At 34.8% G+C, this 24,155-nt stretch overlaps 1 protein-coding gene across 5 annotated transcripts in view; it reads right to left on the bottom strand.

Annotated features, from left to right (window-relative positions):
- The window catches only part of cacna2d3 (calcium channel, voltage dependent, alpha2/delta subunit 3), a 103,788-nt gene that overhangs the window by 47,439 nt on the left and 32,194 nt on the right, over positions 1-24,155 (bottom strand). For 2 of the 5 annotated variants that reach the window (XM_073876244.1, XM_073876243.1), the window contains exons 12-34: positions 23,450-23,528; positions 21,092-21,225; positions 20,602-20,619; positions 14,730-14,804; positions 12,258-12,338; positions 12,046-12,120; positions 9,109-9,192; positions 8,570-8,641; positions 8,432-8,493; positions 8,215-8,282; positions 7,922-7,967; positions 7,507-7,604; positions 6,636-6,729; positions 6,400-6,495; positions 6,147-6,268; positions 2,707-2,784; positions 2,506-2,567; positions 2,311-2,355; positions 1,214-1,276; positions 1,028-1,098; positions 547-622; positions 407-447; positions 257-312 (exon numbers count right to left, since the gene is read on the bottom strand). In XM_073876244.1, coding sequence (XP_073732345.1) covers positions 257-312; positions 407-447; positions 547-622; positions 1,028-1,098; positions 1,214-1,276; positions 2,311-2,355; positions 2,506-2,567; positions 2,707-2,784; positions 6,147-6,268; positions 6,400-6,495; positions 6,636-6,729; positions 7,507-7,604; positions 7,922-7,967; positions 8,215-8,282; positions 8,432-8,493; positions 8,570-8,641; positions 9,109-9,192; positions 12,046-12,120; positions 12,258-12,338; positions 14,730-14,804; positions 20,602-20,619; positions 21,092-21,225; positions 23,450-23,528 — 1,696 coding nt within the window. The remainder of the gene's footprint in view (positions 1-256; positions 313-406; positions 448-546; positions 623-1,027; positions 1,099-1,213; positions 1,277-2,310; positions 2,356-2,505; positions 2,568-2,706; positions 2,785-6,146; positions 6,269-6,399; positions 6,496-6,635; positions 6,730-7,506; positions 7,605-7,921; positions 7,968-8,214; positions 8,283-8,431; positions 8,494-8,569; positions 8,642-9,108; positions 9,193-12,045; positions 12,121-12,257; positions 12,339-14,729; positions 14,805-20,601; positions 20,620-21,091; positions 21,226-23,449; positions 23,529-24,155) is intronic. The other 3 variants (XM_073876245.1, XM_073876247.1, XM_073876246.1) reach the window with 3 other exon arrangements.

Genomic DNA, 24,155 nt, shown 5'->3' on the forward strand with positions numbered 1-24,155 from the left:
CAACTGTATAAAAATAAAAAATATGATTAAAGAGTGTGGTGTTTATTTTCATAAATCAGTACCCAGCAACAGTGGCGCAGTGATACTCCTGTAATGCGGTCTGAACCGTGGGTTTACCGGGGTATTTTATCACGGCTTAGAACGCGTTTCAACCAATCAGAATGAAGAACCAGAACTGCCCATTTTATTTTCATGCATAACCATTCATGCACCCCATTATCTGTGCAAACATGGGTGAAAGAGCTCATAACAATACCGTTTACTGTAGAGCCACAGTTCCACCAGCTATACAGATTAAACTCCAGCAGAAATCTGTGATAAAGACACACGTCTTACTTAGAAACACACAGAGACAAACATCAATAGCTGTGAATAAAGATCCTATAGTGGAAAACTTTTAACTCACATGACAAGTTCAGTCAAAAGCCATTTCACAGTGGAAAAGGGCTGGAAAGGAAAGCGCAGTGTGTCAGTGAAGACAAAATACAGTATCCATAAAAAGTTAAACACAGTATTGTGATAATAGATGTGAATGTGTGTACTCACATCCAGTAGATGGTAGGCGCTGTCACTACTGCCTGCATACTCTTTACATAGAGCCTGGTAGTCATATAAAGTAATCCTAACCAGAGCAAAAGCAGAAATATATATCAGGCTTTATACACTTCTTAACACAGGATTAACATATCTAAACCACGAATTATGGCCACTTTTTTAAATGGAGTCAGCATCACTTTTATGAATACCCGTTTTAGGCAACGCTTATAAGGAATAGCAATGCAAATACTTTACAGTGGTACTGGATGGTAAAATCATTAAATTATCATTTGCTTTATGCATTGTATTTAGTTTTAGCATCAAAAAAACAGCTGAAAACACGATAACTGGAGAAACTAACACATGCATGTTGCATGCTGTCCAATCAATGTCATTAATCTGCAGAAACATCCATGTAAATCTATGATGCCATCTACTGGTTGTAAATATGAACAGTGTGAAACAGATCATGTATTTGGATGTGTCTGACTTTTTAAATGAGCCCATGAGAAGAAGTTTGTTCATGATGGCTCCCTCCACTTCTCCAAAGAACAGATTTGTCTGTAAGAAACACAACACAATTACAGCTGATGTCCTATCTGACGTTTAAGCTGAATGATTTTACTCAACTTGGTCTTTTATAACAGAACCATAATAATGTTCTTATATATCTTACCTGAGAAACGTCTTCGGAGACCAGAATGAAGCCATTGTTGTCTATGAGATAACACTTAATGTCCTATAAGGCGAAGATTCAGAAGATAGAGTTTTATTACTGCGTCCAAAAAAAAAAAAAATTACATTTGCTACTTTATGACAGTGCCATGACAATTTACATATTTATGCTGGGCAAAGATTAATTGAGATTTAATCGCATACAAAATAAAAGTGATTATTGGCATAATATGTGAGTGTGTGCTGTGTTTAAATATTATGTATATATAAATACACACACATTCATGTATATATTTAAGAAACATTTACATGCATATATATTTATTTATAAATAAAAAAATATAAATATATATAAATAACAAAATTCTGCAATGAATATATGTATGTGTGTGGTTAAATATACATAATAATTACACACAGTACACTTACATATATTATGCAAAAAAAAAAAAAACTTTTATTTTGTATGCGATTAATTGCGATTAATCTTTGCCCAGCACTACTACATATATAAATAAAATAATAAATAAAATAAATAAATAATTTATTTTAAGAAAATAATAAATATTATATTACAGTATGAAGTATAAAATGATGGTACATATAACAATATAATAAAAAGGTAATGATAAAATAATCTTTGTTGCACACATATCAAAGGTATCGCACATGTCTATGTTAATGCATTTAGGTGCATTGCATATGATGTTGGGATTATTGCATCTTAAAGTAAACATAAGCATACTGTAAATGTCTTACATGTAATGCACTGAATCTGGACATTATGTGCAATTCAATGCAACACTATTATATAACATACGTGTTTATAATGCTCAAAACCAAATGTTACTTTGATTGCAGTACAGTTGAAACAATGTTAAATAAATGCAACACATTTAAAGCATGTTCCTAATATTATTTTATAGGGGTTACTGGATCTTTGGGGTTTACTTGCTGTACCATGTAAAAAAAGAAAATGCATGCTGATCGTATAACCATGTCACGTTCAAAATGCTCACTGTATAATGAATGAGTGTTGAATATGAGCTTGATCATTGAAACATGGCCAAAGGGAGAGAAAACGAGAATATCATTTACCTCATTATCACAACTGATGATGCATTTGCCATCCAGAGCATTACACTGTGTGCACAGATATGTCTCGATACATTAATAACATTTACATAGCCTACAGTAAAGCACCCTTACATCCTTACTTAACTTATGCACCATTTCATAAATATGAGTATAAACATTTATATACTTTATATGAGGGCATGTTTCAGTGCTTACCTGTCGACTGGCGGTCCAAAATTTTCTCTGAAAGAATTCCAGCTTCATTTGAATCCCCACAGCTTCAATATCATAAAAAACACATTAGGTATAATGACATTTAACTGTGTTCAGTGTAATTCAAATCTATTTTGACCAAGAATATATTTATATGCTATTATAATGTATATTTTTATTGCTTTGCATTAAAAAGCGGCGTACCTGCCACTATAGGAGACTTTCTGTCATCAAGCAGCTGGATAGCAGTGCTGGCCAAAACAATACTTTTGTTTTCTCCCCCTTAAAAAAATAACACAAATTTACCTTTTGATAAGCATCTGATAGTCACACAAATCAAATATGCAATACTGTCTTAGATTGTCAATTGATATCCAAAAGATCCACTACATTGAGTTATGTGTATATTTTCTTACAACCACCAGATGGCGCCATATATCTGCATATATATTTACAAGCATAAAGCCATAAAGATGTTTAGTTTGCATATTCACATCAAAAAGCAGCATGAATTGAAAGAAACACTTTTATAAGATAATTTATAAAAATATAAGCATATATGAAAATATGCGACATCAATGCTGTCTTTATGATAAGGACACTAAGAGACATCGAGTGGGATCTGTCTGTCCATACACAGACGCACACACACATAGGCACTAAAACACAAGACACATGCACATAAACAAGGCACACATACTTCCACATACACAAATACACAGATGCTCTCAAACACACACACATACTCATACTCACAAAGATAGTGTGAATATAAAAGTAGGGCACATTAATTACAGGCGAAGGAAAGACAGATAAGCAAGCAGGGTGCGTGAGGAAAGCAGTACAGTGCAGCTATAGTAACACACCGCAGGCGCTCGATTCATACAGACACACTATTTAATCATCAACAACATCCAGCTTTCATCACATCAACATTTACTGATGTGTCATTAAACTCCAGCTCTTAAGATTCACCTCAAATATGCTTAAGCTAATGATGATCTACACAAAGCAATGTGCTGTGTGTTATCAGAAAAGACGTGATTGAGCTACTTATTACTGGAGGTTGTTCAAAATGAGACATCAGCGTTTTTTAACACCACATTATTGTGGTGATTAAAGATGCTCGCCAACGCATCCATCACTGTTTCTATTGTTCAACTTAGGTTAAGAGGTTTGTTTTAAAACTTTGGTGCATAACTTGTTCCACACATAAATGATACCTCAAATGGAAAAGTGTGCTGTTAATTTTCTCAGTGATATCATAAGATAAAGGAGGGTTCAAACATGCTGTACAGGGATGCTCTTTTAAATTGGTCCAACAAACTACAACCTAACAACACCATTGCAAACGACTACAGCATCATGGTGATGCTGCTGCAAGTCAAACACCACCGACATTTACAACATGTCAGACGCACTTTGAGGGTTTTGAACCAAACAATCAGAAGCACCATTGACTTCCATGGAAAAAGAATACTATGGAAGTCAATGGTGCCTCTGTTCAGTTTGGTTACAAACATTCCTCAAAATATCTTCTTTTGTGTTCATCAGAATTAAGAAAGTATTTGTAACAAGATGAGAGTGAGTAAATTATGACAGAATTTTCATTTTTGGGTGACCTATCCCTTTAACGTTTTAATTTTAGGTGTCCTAAGTCTGATAGGTTCACATCTGCAGCCAACAAACTACAACCTAACAACACCCTTGCAACCGACTACAACATCGAATTAGGGTGATGTCTGCTGCAAGTCAAACATCACTGACATTTACAACATGTCAGATGCACTTTGAGGGTTTTGAACCAAATTGATCAGAAGCACCATTGACTTTTTGAAGAAAAAAGAATACTATGGAAGTCAATGGTGCTTCTGTTAGGTTTGGTTACAAACATTTCTCAAAATATCTTCTTTTTTTGCTCATCAGAATAAAGAAATTTTTACATATTTGTAACAACATGAGAGTGAGTAAATGATGACAGAATTTTCATTTTTGGGTGAACTAGCCCTTTAACGTCTCATTTCCTAAGTGTCCTAAGTCTGATAGGTTCGCATCTGCAGCCAACAAACTACAACCTAACAACACCCTTGCAACTGACTACAACATCCCAGCTTCATGGTGATGTCTGCAGCAAGTCAAACACTACCGACATTTACAACATGTCAGACGCACTTTGAGGGTTTAGAACCAAACCCTTTAGAAGCACCATTGACTTTCATGGTAGAACAAAGAATACTATGGAAGTCAATGGTGCTTCTGATTGGTGTGATTACAAACATTCCTCAAAATATCTTCTTTTGTGTTTATCAGAATTAAGAAATTTGTACATATTTGTAACAACATGACACAATTTTCATTTTTGGGTGAACTATCCCTTTAACATTTCAATTTTAGGTGTGCTGAGCCCGATATGTTCGCATCTGCAGCCAAAAAACTAAAACTTAACAACACCCTTGCAACTGACTACAACATCCCAGCATCATGGTGATGTTTTCTGCAAGTCAAACACCGCTGACATTTACAACATCTCAGACGCACTTTGAGGGTTTTGAACCAAACCGATCAGAAGCACCATTGACTTCCATGGTAGAAAAAAGAATACTATGGAAGTCAATGGTGCTTCTGTCCGGTTTGGTTACAAAATTCCTCAAAATATCTTCCGAATAAAGAAATTTTTACATATTTGTAACAACATGAGAGTGAGTAAATGATGACAGAATTTTCATTTTTGGGTGAACTACCCCTTTAACGTCTCAATTTTAGGTGTCCTAAGTCTGATAGGTTCGCATCTGCAGCCAACAAACTACAACCTAACAACACCCTTGCAACTGACTACAACATCCCAGCTTCATGGTGATGTCTGCAGCAAGTCAAACGACGCTGACATTTACAACATCTCAGACGCACTTTGAGGGTTTTGAACCAAACCAATCAGAAGCACCATTGACTTCCATGGTAGAAAAAAGAATACTATGGAAGTCAATGGTGCTTTTGTTCGGTTTGGTTACAAAATTCCTCAAAATATCTTCCGAAAAATACATTTTTACATATTTGTAACAACATGAGATTGAGTAAATGATGACAGAATTTTCATTTTTGGGTGAACTGTCCCTTTAACGTCTCAATTTTAGGTGTCCTGAGCAGTGGCGGCTCATGACTGCTCATCTGAGGGGCGCAAATTCAAAACAAGTGTTCAGAGTGTCATGTGTGTTGCTCGTGTTTTCAAAAAAAATTTTTTTTTGCAACTGACTACAACATCCATGTGTCTGACATGTTGTCTTGTAAATTAGCTTTTTTATCAGACTCTTGCGATATTTTTGGCAACAAAACAGTATTTCTGAATGGGTTGAGGCCGGGAATAAGCTGATTTAAAGTAAAATTATTTAATGAATGTATAATACGTGCATTATTTTTGAAGGATGTGCCGTTTATCGACTTTTGTAGGCCTATCTGAGCTCCTCATACAGTATTTATATTCACATGTTCAACTTTTAAACATAATCATGCATAGAAATTTGGTGAAAATGAGTCATTATGAGGATTTTATTAAAATCTTTTGTAAATGCATGACATCATTAAAATGCTGACTGTAATGTTGCATGGCACTTCAGTTCGAATTTCAGATATTTTCCTTAATGTCTTACCTGAACCAAAAGGAATTGAATAAACGAAGGTGCCGGGCACCTGCTCTGCGGCTCTCTTATACCACAGAGGAAAATGATCTGCGTTAAAGACGCCCTCTCTATCTTCAGCCGTGAGAAAATCTCTGCAAATAGATGCGAAGATGGAGGACATTTTACTCTTTTATCAAATCACTTCATTAGAATTGCAGCTTCTTAATTCCAGTTCAACGTGATCAGAATATGTCATTAGTTTGTCATTTGCATCCGCACTCACTTATTGGTTAGCTGCTCTGGAACGACAAATAGGTTGGTTCTGGAAAGTCCAGTGCGGGTACCAAGGAAGGCGATTTCAACCCCTTTATCAGAATTTCTATAATAATCATGAGAAAAACAAAAAACAATGATGTAAAGAAACATGAAACAACTTTAAGAAAATAAAAAACTGTAGAGTAGGGCTCTTTCAATACTACGTTTGTTGATTTAACCGGGTAAGATGTCTTTTACACTTACTCAGATTTGTTAAGGGCAAGTCCAGTCCAGTACGCCTCTAAAGGTGCTGTGACCACGGCATCAAACAAAACTTGCTGAATCAGCTCTCTGTCACCTACAGAAAGTCAGAGGAGACATTTACACACTCCTCTGTACTTTTTGCCTTTAATGAGGACAGTATTTAACCAACGTCATTTGTAAGCAAGGTTAAAGATCCAGATGAAGGACGACACTAAACTGCAGTACAAAAAAGTTTATACTGTATTAAATTAGCTAACTGCTGTCGACTGATAAAAATGAATATGATGCTGTTCTGACAGCAAGTGCTGACTATGTATTCAGATTGTAAAACTATAATAATAAGTCTATACGAAAAGCTATTCACAATCCATTATACTTGTGCAATATACTGTAATACGTTCTCAGGTAAAACAAACATATTCAAGATAAGAGAAAATTTGATGTGATTTTACCCATCTGGAAGGGTTAGGAGGGGTTATAAGAGGTTTTTGAGACTCAGCCATTTTATTAAACAGATTAGACTCAAATATTCATTCCTAAAGCAAAAATGCTAATTCTCTTAAAGGGATAGTTCACCCAGTCGTCATTTACTCACTCACATGTTGTTACAAACCTGCATAAATTTCGTTGTTCTGATGAACACAAAGGAAGATATTTTGAAGAATGTTTGTTACAAAACCGACCAAAAGCACCATTAACATCAATAGTGGAAAAAAGAATAAAATGGAAGCGAATGGTGCTTCTGATATCTGCCTTCGTGCTCATCAGAATAAACAACATGAGAATTAGTAAGTCATGACAGAATTTTCATTTTTGGGTGAACTGTCCCTTTACGGAGACGTTTTAGGTGTACTGGGTCACTAGTGCTTACATTTGTGGTGAGGTCTACGGCTGGTCATGTAAATTTTGATGGCCTGAACTTGTGTGAGGTGACGGTGTTCATGGCGTTCATCTGTGTTACAGTACGTCCTGAAGCCAAAACACACACAATGAAAGGAAAACATATATTGACTAGCGTAATTAAAAATACAGTAGACTGTGGCAGTACCCTTTAAAAATGTCCTATATATAGTAATATAGGTACAGATATGCATAAATTTGGTATCAATATGTATCTTTTTAGTACCAATATGTACGAAACTGTACTTTTTAAAAGGGTTCCGCCCCAGTGACAGCTCAGGGAACATCTTTCGATCATTTATTCTGACAGTGTACGGTCAGAATATCACTTGCTGTCAGTGCTGTGCTGTATTTTGAATGTTAATAATGTTATGATAGCTCCTTACCATTCATCAGCAAGGGCAACATCCGGTTGCTCCAAGTCATGCAGGCCTAAAACATGTGGATAAGAGATTAGAGAGGATTACAGAGAAACTGCAAACACTTCAGAGCTGTTTGTGAGCAGATGTGAGCGTAAAAGATTGACAGAGAGAGCAAAAGAAAAAATGAGAGAGAGACTTTGAAAAGTGAGAGATATCACATAGTGGAAGAATTAAGGATCATCTATATTTTATCTTGCACTTGTCTGTTTGCTTTGGTTTTTATTTTTATAAATTCTGCAAAAAAATCTAATCCTCACCTGCTTCCAGTGATACGTTGCCTTTGAAGAAGTATTTGCCATGTCCACGAGATAGAGCCACACCTACACTATAAACACATACAGGTAACATTATTCAAAAGTTTACATTCATCTTCTCATTATTTTATTTAGCAGTCTGTCAAATGTAATCTAATATTTATAAGATAACATATGAATATAACTTTTGTAATCATCTCAGACTTGATAGATCACATACCTAAATGGAGTTCCTTTGATATCGGTGTAGTAATAATCATTGTGCATTGTCAACACACGTTTCTGAAGGAAACAAATCGATCAGTCAAGATAGTTTCATGTGAGTTTCACTACTTTTCAGACAAATATAAAAAGTTACCCCTTTGTCTACAGTTCTTTTCACTTCCATTGAGAAAGTTCCAGTTCGTCTGTTCACCATTGCTGTGCGCAGCTACAAATAAACACATTTATGAAATTAAAGTAGCGTTTATTAATTACTTCAATGCTGTATTTAACACACATTTAAAAAAAATGCATCAATACAATTCACCATGTTATTCCAAAGCTATTTCATACATATTAATAATTCATATGATCACATTTCTGCGTTCACCCCTGTAACTTTGGGGTTAGGGGTGGGGTTTTATTTTTTATGATAATTGTGATATGCAGGTACATACGAATTTGCCAACTCATAAAATTCACTGTACGAATTCTCAAGGTTGCTACAAGGGGCGCTGTAGCAGGGAAATACAATAGCTGCACGAACATGAAGCTAGCACATGATTTGCAGGAAATACTTATATGGATAAGCGTGCATGGAAAATGCATGTATGCCTTAAATGGACTGTGAATAGTTTTGAATAAACATGTTGACTGAATAAATGCATAAATATAAATGTAGAAACTGATCCATACAACATCCTCTGTGTCTTCCCATTCCACCTCCGACAGGTCCACGCTGCTGTAACTGGGTTTCTTCCTTTTCTGGCCTTCCTGGTACTGCAGGAAAAGACACACAGAGGACAGAAGGGGCTTTAGAGGACATCAACGGAGTCAGAATCAGATACTGGGATCATACGTTTAACATGATGGAGACAGAAACATATGTGGTGATATAGGCCATTAGCCTCTCTGTGTGTGTTTGGTAGACACTGTTTCTCAATCCTGCCCTCCGGGTTTCCTACCAGCGGTGTAAAGTTTTAATGTCTAATCCGATAAGAGCCAATTCAAGGAATGAGACACAAAGGAAAATGCAGATGAGTTGAATCTGGTGTGTTCAAAAAGATAAATATCCAAAATATGAACTGGGATTCCACAAGCAGGAATGAGAAACATTGGGTTGTGTTGTGACAAATTAATTTGATTAATTTTAAACTTTTTACTTAATAAAATAATAATTTTTATGGTATTAACCCAGATTGGTTTATGAAGTCATTTGATTTCTCTGTTCCAAAACTTAGTGAGCTGCCCTGTTCAATACTGTCTACATATGCATTATTCGACAGTATCCTAGTCCACCCACAACCAAAATGGTCTCCATAGGCAACTATTTGCACTAAAAGCCAGCTAAATAATAATCAGCTAAACTAGTTACAGTACATACTACAGATTATGTCAGGCTAAGAAATTAAATTTATTTTATTTTAAATAATAATTAAATATAAATCACTCACAAAAATTGGTAAAATAGTTTTTACTATTATGTTACTCATCTATATCTCATAAATTATTTGAAACACTAAAAAATAATATTTATTTTAATTTATAAAAAATATTGTACGCAGAACAATATTATAATATTAATTATTCTCGAAAATTTTAATACTAAAAATTACTTTTTATTTTTATTTATTAAAAAAATACATAGCACACACAAAATGGAGTAAAATCTTTTTATTTTATGTTACCTAACTATCTCAAAAGGATTTTCCATACTCAAAATTACTTTTTATTTTTATTTATTTTTAAAACAATAACTAAATCATACACACAAAGTTGTAAAATAGTTTTCAATTTGACTTAACTCACATAAATGTTTTTCAGTACTAAAAAATACTTTTAGTGTTTTTTTTTTTAAATCATAGCACACAAAAATTAGTAAAAATTTATATTATGCAACTCATCTATATCTCATAAATTATTTGAAACACTAAAAAATTACTTTTTATTTTAATTTATAAAAAATATTGTACACATAACATGATTTTAATCAACCAATTACTTTTTTTATTTATTTAAAAAATAACACACAAAATTCCACACACAAAATTTTGTAAAATCTATTTAATAAAAGATTTTCAAAATAAAACTAAGGATTTTCTAACTAAATTGTACACACAAAGTTATAAAATAGTTTTCAATTTGACTTAACTCACATAAATATTTTTCAGTACTAAAAAATACTTTTAGTGTAATTAATTTTTTTTTTTAAATCATAGCACACAAAAATTGGTAAAATATTTTTTATATTATACAAATCATCTATATTTCATAAATTATTTGAAACACTAAACAAGTACTTTTTATTTTAATTTATAAAAAATATTATACACATAACATGATTTTAATACGATCAATTACTTTTTTATTTATTTAAAAATAACACACAAAATTCCACACACAAAATTTTGTAAAATCATTTTTTTTACCTATCTATTTAATAAAAGATTTTTAAAATAAAACTAAGGATTTTCTAACTAAATTGTACACACAAAGTTATAAAATAGTTTTCAATTTGACTCACATAAATGATTTTCAGTACTAAAATATAGTGTAATTTATCACAGCATTTGGGTGAGTATTTTTTAATTTAACATAACTATCTCATCAATGATTTTGAATACTAAAAATTCTAAAAAACTTACTCCATTTGTTGCAATACATTTGGGATTGTCTTATCCATGACGGATACATGTGATCGATTTAAAATTGAGTCAGAAATTAAAATCCGTTTGTGACACTACTTCCCTGTATGTGTTTCATTGTCTTTCATTTATTTTTTGGCAGCATAATTCTGAAATTATGCATGGATTGACTTTAAAAACTTTCAGATGCACTTTCCCTAGATGGTCAGCTCACTATAGCTTGGAACAAAGCCTAAATTTGGCAAAAAAGTTAAATAATAATGTTACTCAGTCCAGTACATTCTTAAAAATAAAGGTGCTTTAAAGTTTCCTCACCTTTATTTTGAAGAGTGTACAGATCAGTCCAACCTTATCATTGCATTTAATACAGTTCATTCAGTAAGAATAAACCCCATCCCTTTAGCACTGCTCAGTAACACAGAGTTAGTGTGATCTATACAATAAATACACTCTGAACTGTTAAACAAACACTCAGAATGGTTTATCGCAGCCTCGACTAATGCACACCACCGCTACGCAAACACAAACTAATACACAGCAGCACTGGAGGCACGTTACGACGAGTACACCACCAACACGACAGTTCACGACAGACAGAGACACACGGTCACGCGAGCGGGGTGAGGGGTGTCCCTGTGAAGGGTGAGTTACCTCTGTGCTCTGATCAGCCCTGGCAGGCACATGAATGGGCTTTTACTCCTGCATGCAATATATCAGAGGAAAAGGGTTGGGATTACAAAAAACTACAACTCCCATGATGCACCACAGCGTCCCACCAGCGCCCTCACAAGCACACAATGCATGTCGGTGGAGTTTACCTGCAGTTGTAGTTGTTTAATTTCGGGTATGGATGTGCTGAGTTATCAATTTCTACTAGTGTAGCTTTCTGATTATATTTTATTATATTTAATGTAATGTTTGAATTTACAGTGCTAATATAAGGCTCATCTGTTCTTTTATCGCCCCAAAATAAGATATCATTGCTTACCAGCGGCCTCAGGTCAGGATGTGTCAAGATGTAACCGTTATTAGTGATGGCGAAAGCGTATCCGTGTATTCCTAGCTGGAGAAAAGAAGATAAGATTTCAACATTGATAGCATCACCTCAACTCCTTAAAAGACACAGAAAGTGTAAAAACTAAGAGATTAGAATTGATTTTACATTCATGCAAGATATACGGTGTGCTAATAATGTCTTACCTTGTGTTTTGGTATGGTTTTCATTAACTCTTGAATGGGGATGTCAGTGCCCACGACGCCCAGCAGGATGCCTTGGTTTTTCTGTGGGAAGATCATTTAAATTTTTTCACTGAATGCTTTCGTCCGCTTTCCGTTTGTGTGATTTTATTGGCATTCGTATCCATTCATATGTGAAGCGTACATGTTCATTTTTTACACTTGAACAGACCCTATGTATTAATATAGTATCTATAAAAGTCAATAAAGCACTTAAAAACTTGATGCACTTGACTAAATTTAAATTTCTCATGATAATAAAAAAACATTCAGTGACTAGAAAGGTTTGAAATTAGTTTTAAAGGGGCCATGGCACAAGACTTTTTTAAGATGTGAAATAAATCTTTGGTGTCCCCAGAGCACATATGTGAAGTTTTAGCTCAAAATACCATATAAATAATTTATGATAGCATGTTAAAATTGCCACTTTGTAGGTGTATGCAAAAATGTGCCGCTTTGGGTGTGTCCTTTAAAATGCAAATGAGCTGATGAAATTCAAACACTGATCACAATGATGAAACAATTAAAACTCAATTGTGCTTTTCTCTGCACTAAATGGCAGTGCTGTGGTTGGATAGATCAGATTAAGGGGCGGTATTATTATAATAAGAGCTTCTTATGACATCATAAAGAGAGCCAAATTTCAACGACCTATTTTTCATTTGCTTGCAGAGTATGGTTTACCAAAACTAAGTTACTGGGTTGATCTTTTTCACATTTTCTAGGTTGTTAGAAGCACTGGGGACCCAATCTTAGCACTTAAACATGGAAAAAGTCAGATTTTCATGCCATGGCCCCTTTAAAAGATGAATTATAATTGCATATGCATACAAATAACATGAAACAAATATTTTAAGTAGAGAGAAAATCTGCCAACTTATTGTAACACTTTATACACTTTACAATAAGGTGGTATTTGTTAACATTGATAAATCCTTGAGATAACACAAACTAACAATGAGCAATATGGCTTTTCTGCATTTCTGTTAGTTAAAGTTCCCCTGTATCACTTAAAGAAAAAAACACAGTTTTTTAATATTTTACTATAACTACCTCAACTTAGATGAATTAATACATACTTATCTTTTTTCAATGCGTGCACTTTTAATCTTTGTACAGCGCTTCTTGAATGTGTTAGCATTTAGCCTAGCCCCATTCATTCCTTAGGATCCAAACAAAAGTTTTATTTTGTGCCACCATACTTACTCGTGTAACTACTCATGTAACAGTCTTTAAATAGGGAAAACATGAAAGTGTTTGGTGGCTTCAAAATTCATCCCTGTTTGGAGCCATATGAATGGGGCTAGGCTAAATGCTAACACATTCACAATGCGCTGTGCAAAGATTAAGTATGTATTAATTTGTCTAAGTTGAGGAACATAGTAAAATATTGAAAAACTGTGGTTTTACTTTAAAACTAATCTTTGAGCATCATCATAATAGCATTGGGTGTGTCCTTTAAAATGCAAATGAGCTTATGCAAACACTGATCGCCATGATGGTGGTTGGTTGAAATTGAAACTCAATTGCGCTGTCAATTATTTAATCTCTCTCTTTCTCTTACTGCACTTAATGGCAGTGCCATGGTTGGATAGTACAGATTAATGGGCGGTATTATTATAATAAGATCTCCTGCTGACATCACAAGGGGAGCCAGATTTCAATGAACTATTTTTTTCACATGCTCTGACCATAGATATAAATGTAAATAGATGCTACTTTTGGCAATTTCAGACACACCATTGCTATGTCTGGTTACACACAATGCATATGTGAACTTTAACTCTTTCCCCGCCATTGACGAGTTAACTTGTCAATTAAGAGAAAAACATTTCCTTGCCAATGACGAGTTTTTATGGCAATCCATGTTTCCGCTATTATCCACTAGGTAGTGCTCTTACCCAACTTATAAAACCCAAAAGTTTCCCCTTAGGGAAAACAGTTCAAACTCCTTGCATGTTTTGATCACTGCTCTAAATCTGATCTCTATCAAAAGTCCTTAACAAAAAAGCAATAATCTCTTGAGCTTTTTGCTCAAAATTTTGTATTTTTGAAGAAACCTACCCATATTTGAGAGGTAATAAAAAGATAACAAATAAAGGTAGGATAAAACAGATTTTTTGTTTAAAGCAGACAATCTGTTCTTTCATTTAATATATTGTAATGTGTGTTTTGTGTAAAACTTAAAAATGCTGGCACTGGCTGGCAACATTTTTTAAAACGCTGGCAGGGAAAGAGTTAAATAATGTTTTAGTAAATGACGAAATCAACATGAACTAAGATAATACTGTTGAAGTATTCATCGATGACAGTTCATGTTAGCTAATGCATTAACTAATGTTAACAAATACAACCATACTGTAAAATGTTACCATAACCATAGGCGTATGATATTTGTACTGTAATGTATATTACTGTACTATACTGTGGCCTCACCGTCTCATTCCTGGTGCTAAACACAGGCATGGCCACCGTTGTTATTGGATTCGGAGCCTTATTCTCTCCAAGCTGCTGACAGACAGAGAGATCTTTTTCAGTTTACCTGACAAACATTCACAGAGTAAAAACGCAAAACACAGATTTCAGATGGTCACCAGAGCCAGTTCATATACGTTCACATTTTGCCCTCCTGTCGGCCTTTACAGTATATGAAATATTCAAAGCAACGTTTTGATTCATGGCCGTGCGTGGTGTAGACAAGTGAAGGGTGATCTGGTGAAGATGGCTCATCTCTGAATCTGTGAACTGTAAGCTCAGCTGCGAACACGATGAAGGTTGACATGATTTAACACCTGAGCTCGCCGAAAGTAGGCTTGTGTGCGTGCATATGTCCATTATGCGGCTGACCCTGGAGAGATTCATGAATGCGGTTGTTGAAAAAAAAAGATGAGAGATTTAACCGGGAAGCAAAAATAATCAAATATTAAAGTAGTAGTTCACCAAAACGTGAAATTGTCAATATGTATTCCCAAATGCACAACGCTTCTGCAGTTTTCCCATAGCTCAGTTGGTAGAGCATTGCAGTAGCAGTGCAAAACGTTATGGGTTCGATAATTCCTAGTAAACACTCATACTGATAAAAAGTATACCTTGAATAAGTTGCTTTGGATGAAAGTAATGCTTCTGTGGCCATTTTGACCACAAATAAATAAACATATACAGTATATCCGACATGTGGTGCTTTCGCACTTTCGGCGACCCGAGTGGGTGATTCTCATGAAATTAGACTTATGAGGTGTCATAAAACATTTTGATAAAAAAGTAAATGCAAAGTAAGACTATCAAAATAAGAAAGTTACAAACATCTCTTCATGTACGGTTTTGCACATGATTTCAAACGACATACACACCAATTTTGTTGTTTTTTCCACATTTAAGGGGAACATTTTCATTACCGCAACATGTCCATGACTGGATTTGGGTTCTATGACATGGAAATATTTATAATTAAAAAATCTAAAAAATAAAAAAGCTTCAGTGCATGTTATACTATGAAAATAAACATGTGGTATTTGGTGATCATTGGTAAATGTAGAGACAATAATAAGGAATATAAACGTGTCCAAGAAATTTTTCTCATCCTCCGCAACAATTTTCAATCATTGTTTATGCTCTCAAGGAACTAACATTTAAAAAAAATAGTTTGAAGGGACATAATTGACTGTGAAACTCAAGATGGCTACCAGGTAAGCTGTTCTTATTTTTTCTATCCAGATAAAAGTTGAAATTTTGTTTGTCATAGTACCTAGACAACTTTTTAGTTCTCATTACCAAAACATGAGTTTGTAAATGCATATATTTAATGTAATATCAAGTTGCGGTAATGATAATTTTTGATAATGATAATCAAAAAATTTAAATAATTCTATGGGAAATATTTTTAAATCCTCTAAAAATAATGGTTATAGTAAATTCAGACCTTAATCTTATATGTGCAAAAAAAAATTAATAATGAGGTGTTACGAAGCATTTGAATAAAAAAAAGCAAAGTAAGAGTATCAAAATAAGAAGCATACAGTTACAAACATCTCTTCATGTTCTGCACATGATTTCAAATGACATCATACAAACCAATTTTGTAGTTTTTTTTTTCACATTTAAGGGGGAAATTGTCATTACCGCAACGTGTCCATGACTAGATTTGGGGTCTTTGACATGGAAATATTTATAATTAAAAAAATCTAAAAAATAAAAAACTTGAGTGCATGTTATACATTAAACATTTACAGTAAAGAAACATGGTATTTGGTGATCATTGGTAAATGTAGAGACAATAATAAGGAATATAAATGTGTCCAAGACCAATTTTCTCATCCTTCGCAACAATTTTCAATCATTGTTTAAGCCCTCAATGAACTAACATTTTCAAAAAAAAAAAATGTTGGAAGTGACAAAATTGACTGTGACACTCAAGATGGCTATTTTTTAAATGCTCTAAAAATAATGGTTATAGTAAGTCAGACCTTAATCTTATATGTGAAAAAAAATTGCTTCAATGGACACCTTTTAAATCTGGATTTCGTGAGAATCACCCGAGTTTGATTCCCAGCACGTGGTCATTTGCCGATCCCATACCTCTCTATCCTCCCGGTACTTTCCTGTCCTCTCCTAAAACTCACTGTTAAATGAAGGCAAAAACTGGCCAAAAAATATAACTCCAAAATAAAGTTTATTTTGTCTCGTTCCATATGCAGGTATTTGCTTGCTTCTCTAAATTATGTAAGGTTTATGCTTAAACAAGACACAGAACTTCCCTCAGTCCCACCTTGTAGCATTTTGAGATTGTTCTTGTCCTCCCTCACATTCAAAAGCTAAAAGCAAATCCTCAAGCTCAGTTTGAGTTTTGTCCAACATTTGTTCGGTCTGGTTGGCTTTGTGCAGAACGCTGGAGGTGTATCCTGCAGGAGCCAAATTGAAATCTGTGAATTAACCTTGTGCTTTCCTCTTCCTCACTTCCCCCTTCTCTTACTCTCTTACTCTCTCTTTCTCTATCTCTCTCACCCCCTCTGCTCCAATGTCAGTTTATTACGGCTTTAGGAGATAAAAGGCAATGATCCACAAAATGATGAATGGGGTGTCTCAGTGGCCAAGATACAGCAACACACTCCAGAGAACAATTCCCAACACCCCACGCAAACGTATGTGTGTGTACGAGAGAGAGAGAGAGAGAGAGAGAGAGAGAGAGAGAGAGAGGGTGTCAAAGACATTGTGTGTGTGTGTGTGTGTGTGTGTGTGTGTATATATGAGTCGGTCTTATCAGCATTGAAATGGCAAAGCACCGCTGTTGCAGTTCTCGCCATACCCAGCAGAGTGAAGCCAAACTCTATATCTGACCACGATCTCAAAACCTCTTTTAATCATTTGCTCGTCTACTCCCTTCCTGAGTTTTCTGTAGCATTCTGCACCACATCAATGAATATGTTTCAGATTCCCGAAGTGGAATACTGAAAACAGATCAGCAACACGATGAGAAATGTTGCAAGACACCAAGTTTTGAGTGAGAGAATGGACACACACAGGCTCTGTTCCAAACCCTAGTGAGCTGCCTTGCTGTCTACACTTTCAAAAAAAATGGTCAAAAAATTTTCCCTTTCAGTACCCTTTCAAAAAGTACACCTTTGCACCTAAAGAGTTCATATAAGTACCTCAGAGGAACATATTGGTACCAAATGCATTGGTGGATGCACAAAACTAATTTTCTGTGCTGATACCGTTATTCAATTACTTATGCTACGTACACACCAAACGCGGAGCTTTGCGTTATTCGCTCTAGATTACTCACGGGATTTAACTTTGTGTCATGCTAATTTTTCGCTCGAGTTGAATATTTTCAATTTGGGCAAAGACGCATTTGAGGTGAATAGCACGTTTTCACAGAAAACGCGCCGCCAATATCACGTCATTCGCATCGCCCCACGCGAGGACGTGTCTAATCGCATCTTTTCATTGACTTTGAATGTAATCTACTCCCGCAAATCGTTGAACTCGCATCTGGTGTGAGCCCACAGTTAGATCCAATACTTTTGCATTGTACTCCTTGTTTCAAATTATTATGTCGTGAAATCCTACATAGTCCACTAATATAGTTCACTGGAAAGAGTGACTGAAAATTAGTGAGTAAATTCAGGCACGAGCTCGCTGGAAGTGCGGCAGTGCGGGCGCCATCTTTCACCGAGACACGAGAATTCATTCGGTGCGAGCCTCAGTAAACGACTATTGGTTGTACACTCATTGAGATGCATTGTGGGTCGAATAAGTGCACTCAATTATGTCCACTATGATTTCATACGCCACTAAAAATTTATGTTCCCTCAAATAGCGCACTATTTAAGGGTATATATGGGAGTATTTTGGACATAGCTGATGCGTTATTTCACCCCTTTAGATTGTCAGGATATAATCTGTCTTGATCATCGGCTGTTTTATAAGTAATCTGACAATGTCTGAAAAATTTATTTTATTTGTTAATAGCATAATATTATAATACTATAATTATTAATATATAATAATATACATAATATACCATAATATTATTGGCCCATTTATCAGTGCATCCCTAAAATGTATACATATCTGTACTTAAATGGTAAATATTAGGACCTTTTCAAAGGATACTTTCCCAATAACAGCTAAAGGAAACAATTTTTGACCATTTTTTCTGACAGTGTACAATCTACATGGAGCTGCTTTCTAAGACAACATCCTACAAATCTCAACAGATTTAAAGTTATTTCAATGAAGTTATAGCATAGTGTTAAAGTTTTGCTAAGCTAACAGCATGATCTATTATATAAACAGCTCTAAAATGACAAAGTCTTTGAAAACCCAGCTAAAGTAATATTTGGTATATCATAAATAATGTAAAGCAGGGGTTCTCGACCATTTCCAATTCAAGGCACACTCTATTGTCTACTACAAAATTTGAAAGCCCGCCCACTCATAATGTCTACCCAAAAAAATACAAAAGCTTGGCATAACTAGAGAATAATAATAATCTATTCATTACAAAAGTAACCAGACACTAACGGTACATTCACACAGGACAGAAGCATTAACACTTGACAGAAGGCTTGTCTGAAAGGTGACCAATAGCCAATCACAGTGGCCGCTACCAGTGTTGGGGAAAGTTACTTTTGAAAAGTAATGCATTACAATATTAAGTTACTCCACAAAAAAGTAACTAATTGCGTTACTTAGTTACTTTTCATGGAAAGTAAATCTTACGTTACTTTAAAGTTACTTTAAAGTTACTTTTTCTTACTTGGCTGAGGCTTGATTTTTGTTTTTTTATGATCGCAAAAATGTCAAGCTCTGGCATGCCATCTCCGTTTCTGACTCAAACTGTTCTCGTTAATATGTTCAGTTTAATTCAGTACATTATTTTATTTTTAAATTGAATTAATTAAACTGAAAGGTAACTTGCATTACTTTTTTTAAAAAGTAACTCAAATATTAATGTGTACATTTATAAAGTAATGCGTTACTTTGCTTGTTACTTCAGGAAAGTAATATTATTACGTAATGCATGTTATTTGTAATGCGATACCCCCAACACGGGCCGCTACACACGCTCCGGTCTTCCATAAACGTAATTGGCTGGCTTTGCCTAGGTTATTTGCATAAGGCGATCTGATTGGCTGACGCACGCGTTGCCGCTTGAAAAGTGGAGAAATGTTCAACTTCTGCCGCCACGGCAGTGATGCGGCGCAGACGGATTTACAATTCAGTTCGGTAACACTTGACGTCACCCACTAAAGGTGAATGGGAAGCGTTAATGCTTACGCCCAGTGTGAATGTACCGTAAGGGATATATTGATCTTTAGTTGCTTTAGCTTGTTTAAATGTTTGTTTTGTCCTATTCTGAATAATTTAGGTCATCTTGAGACCCCTTTGAAGTTAATTGAGGTGGGCCCGGGCCCCCTGGTTGTGAAACACTGATGTAAAGAACAATCTGTAAAATATACCTTTAATATCTTTAATATTGACTGAGTAAGATTAGTGATTGAAATCAAACTTTGATGCTCCTCATCTCAAGCCTGGAGTTCACAGATAAGTTCACATATAAAGAAAATCATCGATTTGTAATAAGATGAAACTATTTTTAATATACAATCAATTTAAGTACACTAATCTCGCTTCATCCGGCTTGTTGTGATGCATTATAGGATTGCATGTGAAGGACCAATGCAATGCTACCTTTGAATTAGGCCAAAACAAGGAGCGCATCTATGATGCCCTAAAATGCTGCTTTTGAAGGCAGCTCACTAGATTTTGGAACGGAGCCAGAGACACCGGTTACGACTGTTACCTTGTGCGCCTGTGCGAGCTATAGGGACACAGGAAAAAAAACAACACGTGTCATTGACATGTTCTCACGTCAACACACATACAAGAGACACACTGCACCATGTGGGATCTGTTCCTGGTTTCCTACTGTTCACTGCATGGAAGAATATCTCGAGACCTTCAGGGCATTAATGGAGCTTATAGTTGCAATAAAACACACAACCACACACATGTAGGAGAAAAAATATAGCAGATTTTTTTTTTAGGTAACACAACCCTTATTAACCATGGTAATGCCAAAATACAATTGGTACTGTAAAGTCAATAACAAATTAATATTAATCAACTCCAAATAGTATTTTTAAGACTGTTGTGGATTAAAACACCACACTTGTATTTTATTAATAATATTTTGACAAAACTTGGCTTACCATGGTTATATTTCAGGGACAGCTGCTACATACACACATTCATTGAAACATGATGCGACTTTCATGTAATGTGATACTTACTGCGCTATCCACATAAGCTTCGGTCCATACTGTGTCATGTTCATGATCAATGACTTTCGGTCTGCTCATCACATGCAAATATCGCATGACGTTCTCCTGCACATCAGCCAGCGTTGAGATCTGGCTGAAATAACCTACACAAAAGATTCACAATGAGACAACGTACAATGTATGTGTATCTCAATATATTTACATTCATGCATTTAGTAGACACTTTTATCCAAATTGACTCAAAGTGCATTGATTCAAGCTACTGTATGCATTTTATCATTATCCCTTGGCTTAAACCCATAAGCTTTGCATTGCTCATGCAATATTTTTTTCAGCGCTGGAAATGGCAGAAATTCACTGGGCGGACTCGAGTTTGCAGGGGGTTTTAGATGGAATTAAAATAACTAATAACATTACAATGTTTTATGTTTCCTCCTAAGTATGTTTTTTTTTTGTTGAGAATTTAAAGGGATAGTTCACCTAAAAATTTTAATTAAGTCATTATTTACTTACTCCCATGTTGTTACAAACTTGTATACATTTCTTTGTTTTGATGAACACAAAGGAAGATATTTTGAGAAATGTTTGTAACCAAACCATGGACCCCATTTACTTCCATGGTATTCTTTTTTCCTACTATGGAAGTGAATAGGATCTACAAACAGTTTGGTTACAAATATATCTCAAAATAACTTCCTTCGTGTTCATCAAAACAAAGAAATGTATGCGTTTTTGTAACAACATGGGAGTGAGTAAATGATGACCGAATTTTCATTTTTGGGTGAACAGTCCTTTTAAGGCACACAAACTTTTAACAATAAATCTGTCCTCAGATTAAATAAACATTTAGTGTGAAAATTTAGATATTAAGTTACTAAGAATATTTTAAATAAGAAAAAAAATTGAAATAAAACTAATCCATCAGTAATACGGTGCCACTCTCACTGTAAAAAGTGTCATGTGATAAGCTTGATGATGCATAATAAAATAATATTGCAATAAAAAACTCGTAATATGGAGTCATTTTAAATGCTATTAAGTTGTTTAAATATGTTTCCTTTTCAATTATACCATTTCAAAAAGTCAGAAACTCAAAACTACTCCCTACACTGCAAAAAATTATTTTCAAGAAAAAAAATTCTTACTATTTTTGTTTTCAGTAAAAATATCTAAACATTCTTACATTAAGATGCTTATTCTTGATGAGCAAAACGAACCAAGAAAATAAGTCTAGTTTTTAGACCAAAAATATCAAATTTAAGTGATTTTGTGCATAAAACAAGCAAAAAAATCTGCCAATGGGGTAAGCGCATTTTTCTTGAATTTAGTGTTCAAGAAAAAATGTTCAAGATTTTTTTGCTTACCCCATTGGCAGATTTTTTAGCTTGTTTTATGCACAAAATCACTTAAATTTGATATTTTTGGTCTAAAAACTAGACTTATTTTACTTGGGTCATTTTGCTCATCAAGAAAAAGCATCCTAATTTAAGAATTTTAGATATTTTTACTGAAAACAAGACAAAATACTAAGAAATGTATTTCTTGAAAATAATTTTTTGCAGTATATACTCCCTCCCCCACGTCCCCTCATTTTCAGCCATTGCAATATATATTACAACCAATCATGAGATTACCCAATCATGTTTCTTCTTTTAAAGAATATAATATATACATATAAAATCATATAAAAACCATACAGCTTTCCATCTTCTGAGGTTATTTCTCCAATATTTTGAATAATTTGATTATGCATTTAGCTACCACAAAAGTGTACTTTACTTTGCTCCATTTAACACATTTAAATTTTAATCTATTCCTCAAGATTTCCCTAATTTCTTACAAAATCTGCATTGAAAATATGCCATAATCAGTAATGCATTCACTATTAAATTAAAGTATTATACATAATTATGATAATATCTTAACTATTATAATGCATTCCTTTATAAGCAGCCTTAACCACATTTCAATTCATTTTGCTGTGCTGAAAATGTACAAGCAGCGTCACTGCAGTGGCTCCAGGTGCAGATCTGTATGTGTGCGTGTGTGAGTTTCTCATTCTGTGTCCAGTCATCCGTGCAGCGTGCACATGGGAGTGATCAACGCTGAGCAGCCACAGGAGCCGAGCTGACAGGAAGAGTGATTTAGGCTGAGCTGAACTTTAACCTCTGCATGTCAGCTCCGCTAGCTGAGCCAGTGCCCGTCACACTCCCATCAGGAGCTCGACACCCGCGTGATTTCCTCTAGCCGTCAAATCAATAAACCTACAGCGATGGGACGCTAACGTGCAAAACTGAACTATGCTCCAACAAATCCAGCCAGGCTAATTAATAAACTAATTCATAGAAATTTAACTATTAAACAAACCTTTATTGGCACACGCCATCCATTTTAGGTTTTCGGCAAACGCGGATTCACGACCAATCAGGTAGGGGAATATTCGCACCTGTGCAGAGAGAAAAAAAATATTATTATTATTATCTTTAACAACATTCAAGCTAAAGTCTCATAATATAATTACTGTATGAGGTTAAATTAACATTAAATTTCAATCTTTGACATCATAGTCAACATTAAAGATAAGATTATATTTTCACACAATGTTCTTTATATTACGCAGGATGATTTTATGTAGATAACAGACATATAGCTCACTTTTTCCTCCTTTCCCACCAGATAAATTGTTTTGGCCAAAAGCATGCATATAGATGCAAAGCCTTTGCCTACCAGACCGTATGTGGTATCTAACACACACACACACACACACATTGACACAGCAGTGTAGCAAATGGCTCGGAGTCAGATTGAGGCCATTTGGCGTCTGGATCGTAAACAGCCCTAAAATTGTGACTTTAGATAACCCTGTGTCCTGATAACACAATCACCCAGATATCTACCACCTATCAAGGCTGTAAAGTGGGCGACAATTAAAACAAATGCAGTCTTCAAAGGAGCTTCAAAGGAAACCCACCAGAGAAACCTGAGAGCCGTTCGTTCGACGATCGCCAGAGACACAGCTGGGGTCACAGACTATACGTCTGTGATGAAACCACATTCAAAGATCACAATGAGC

The sequence above is a fragment of the Misgurnus anguillicaudatus genome, chromosome 14 (assembly GCF_027580225.2).
Source record: "Misgurnus anguillicaudatus chromosome 14, ASM2758022v2, whole genome shotgun sequence".
In the NCBI taxonomy this organism is placed as follows: domain Eukaryota; kingdom Metazoa; phylum Chordata; class Actinopteri; order Cypriniformes; family Cobitidae; genus Misgurnus; species Misgurnus anguillicaudatus.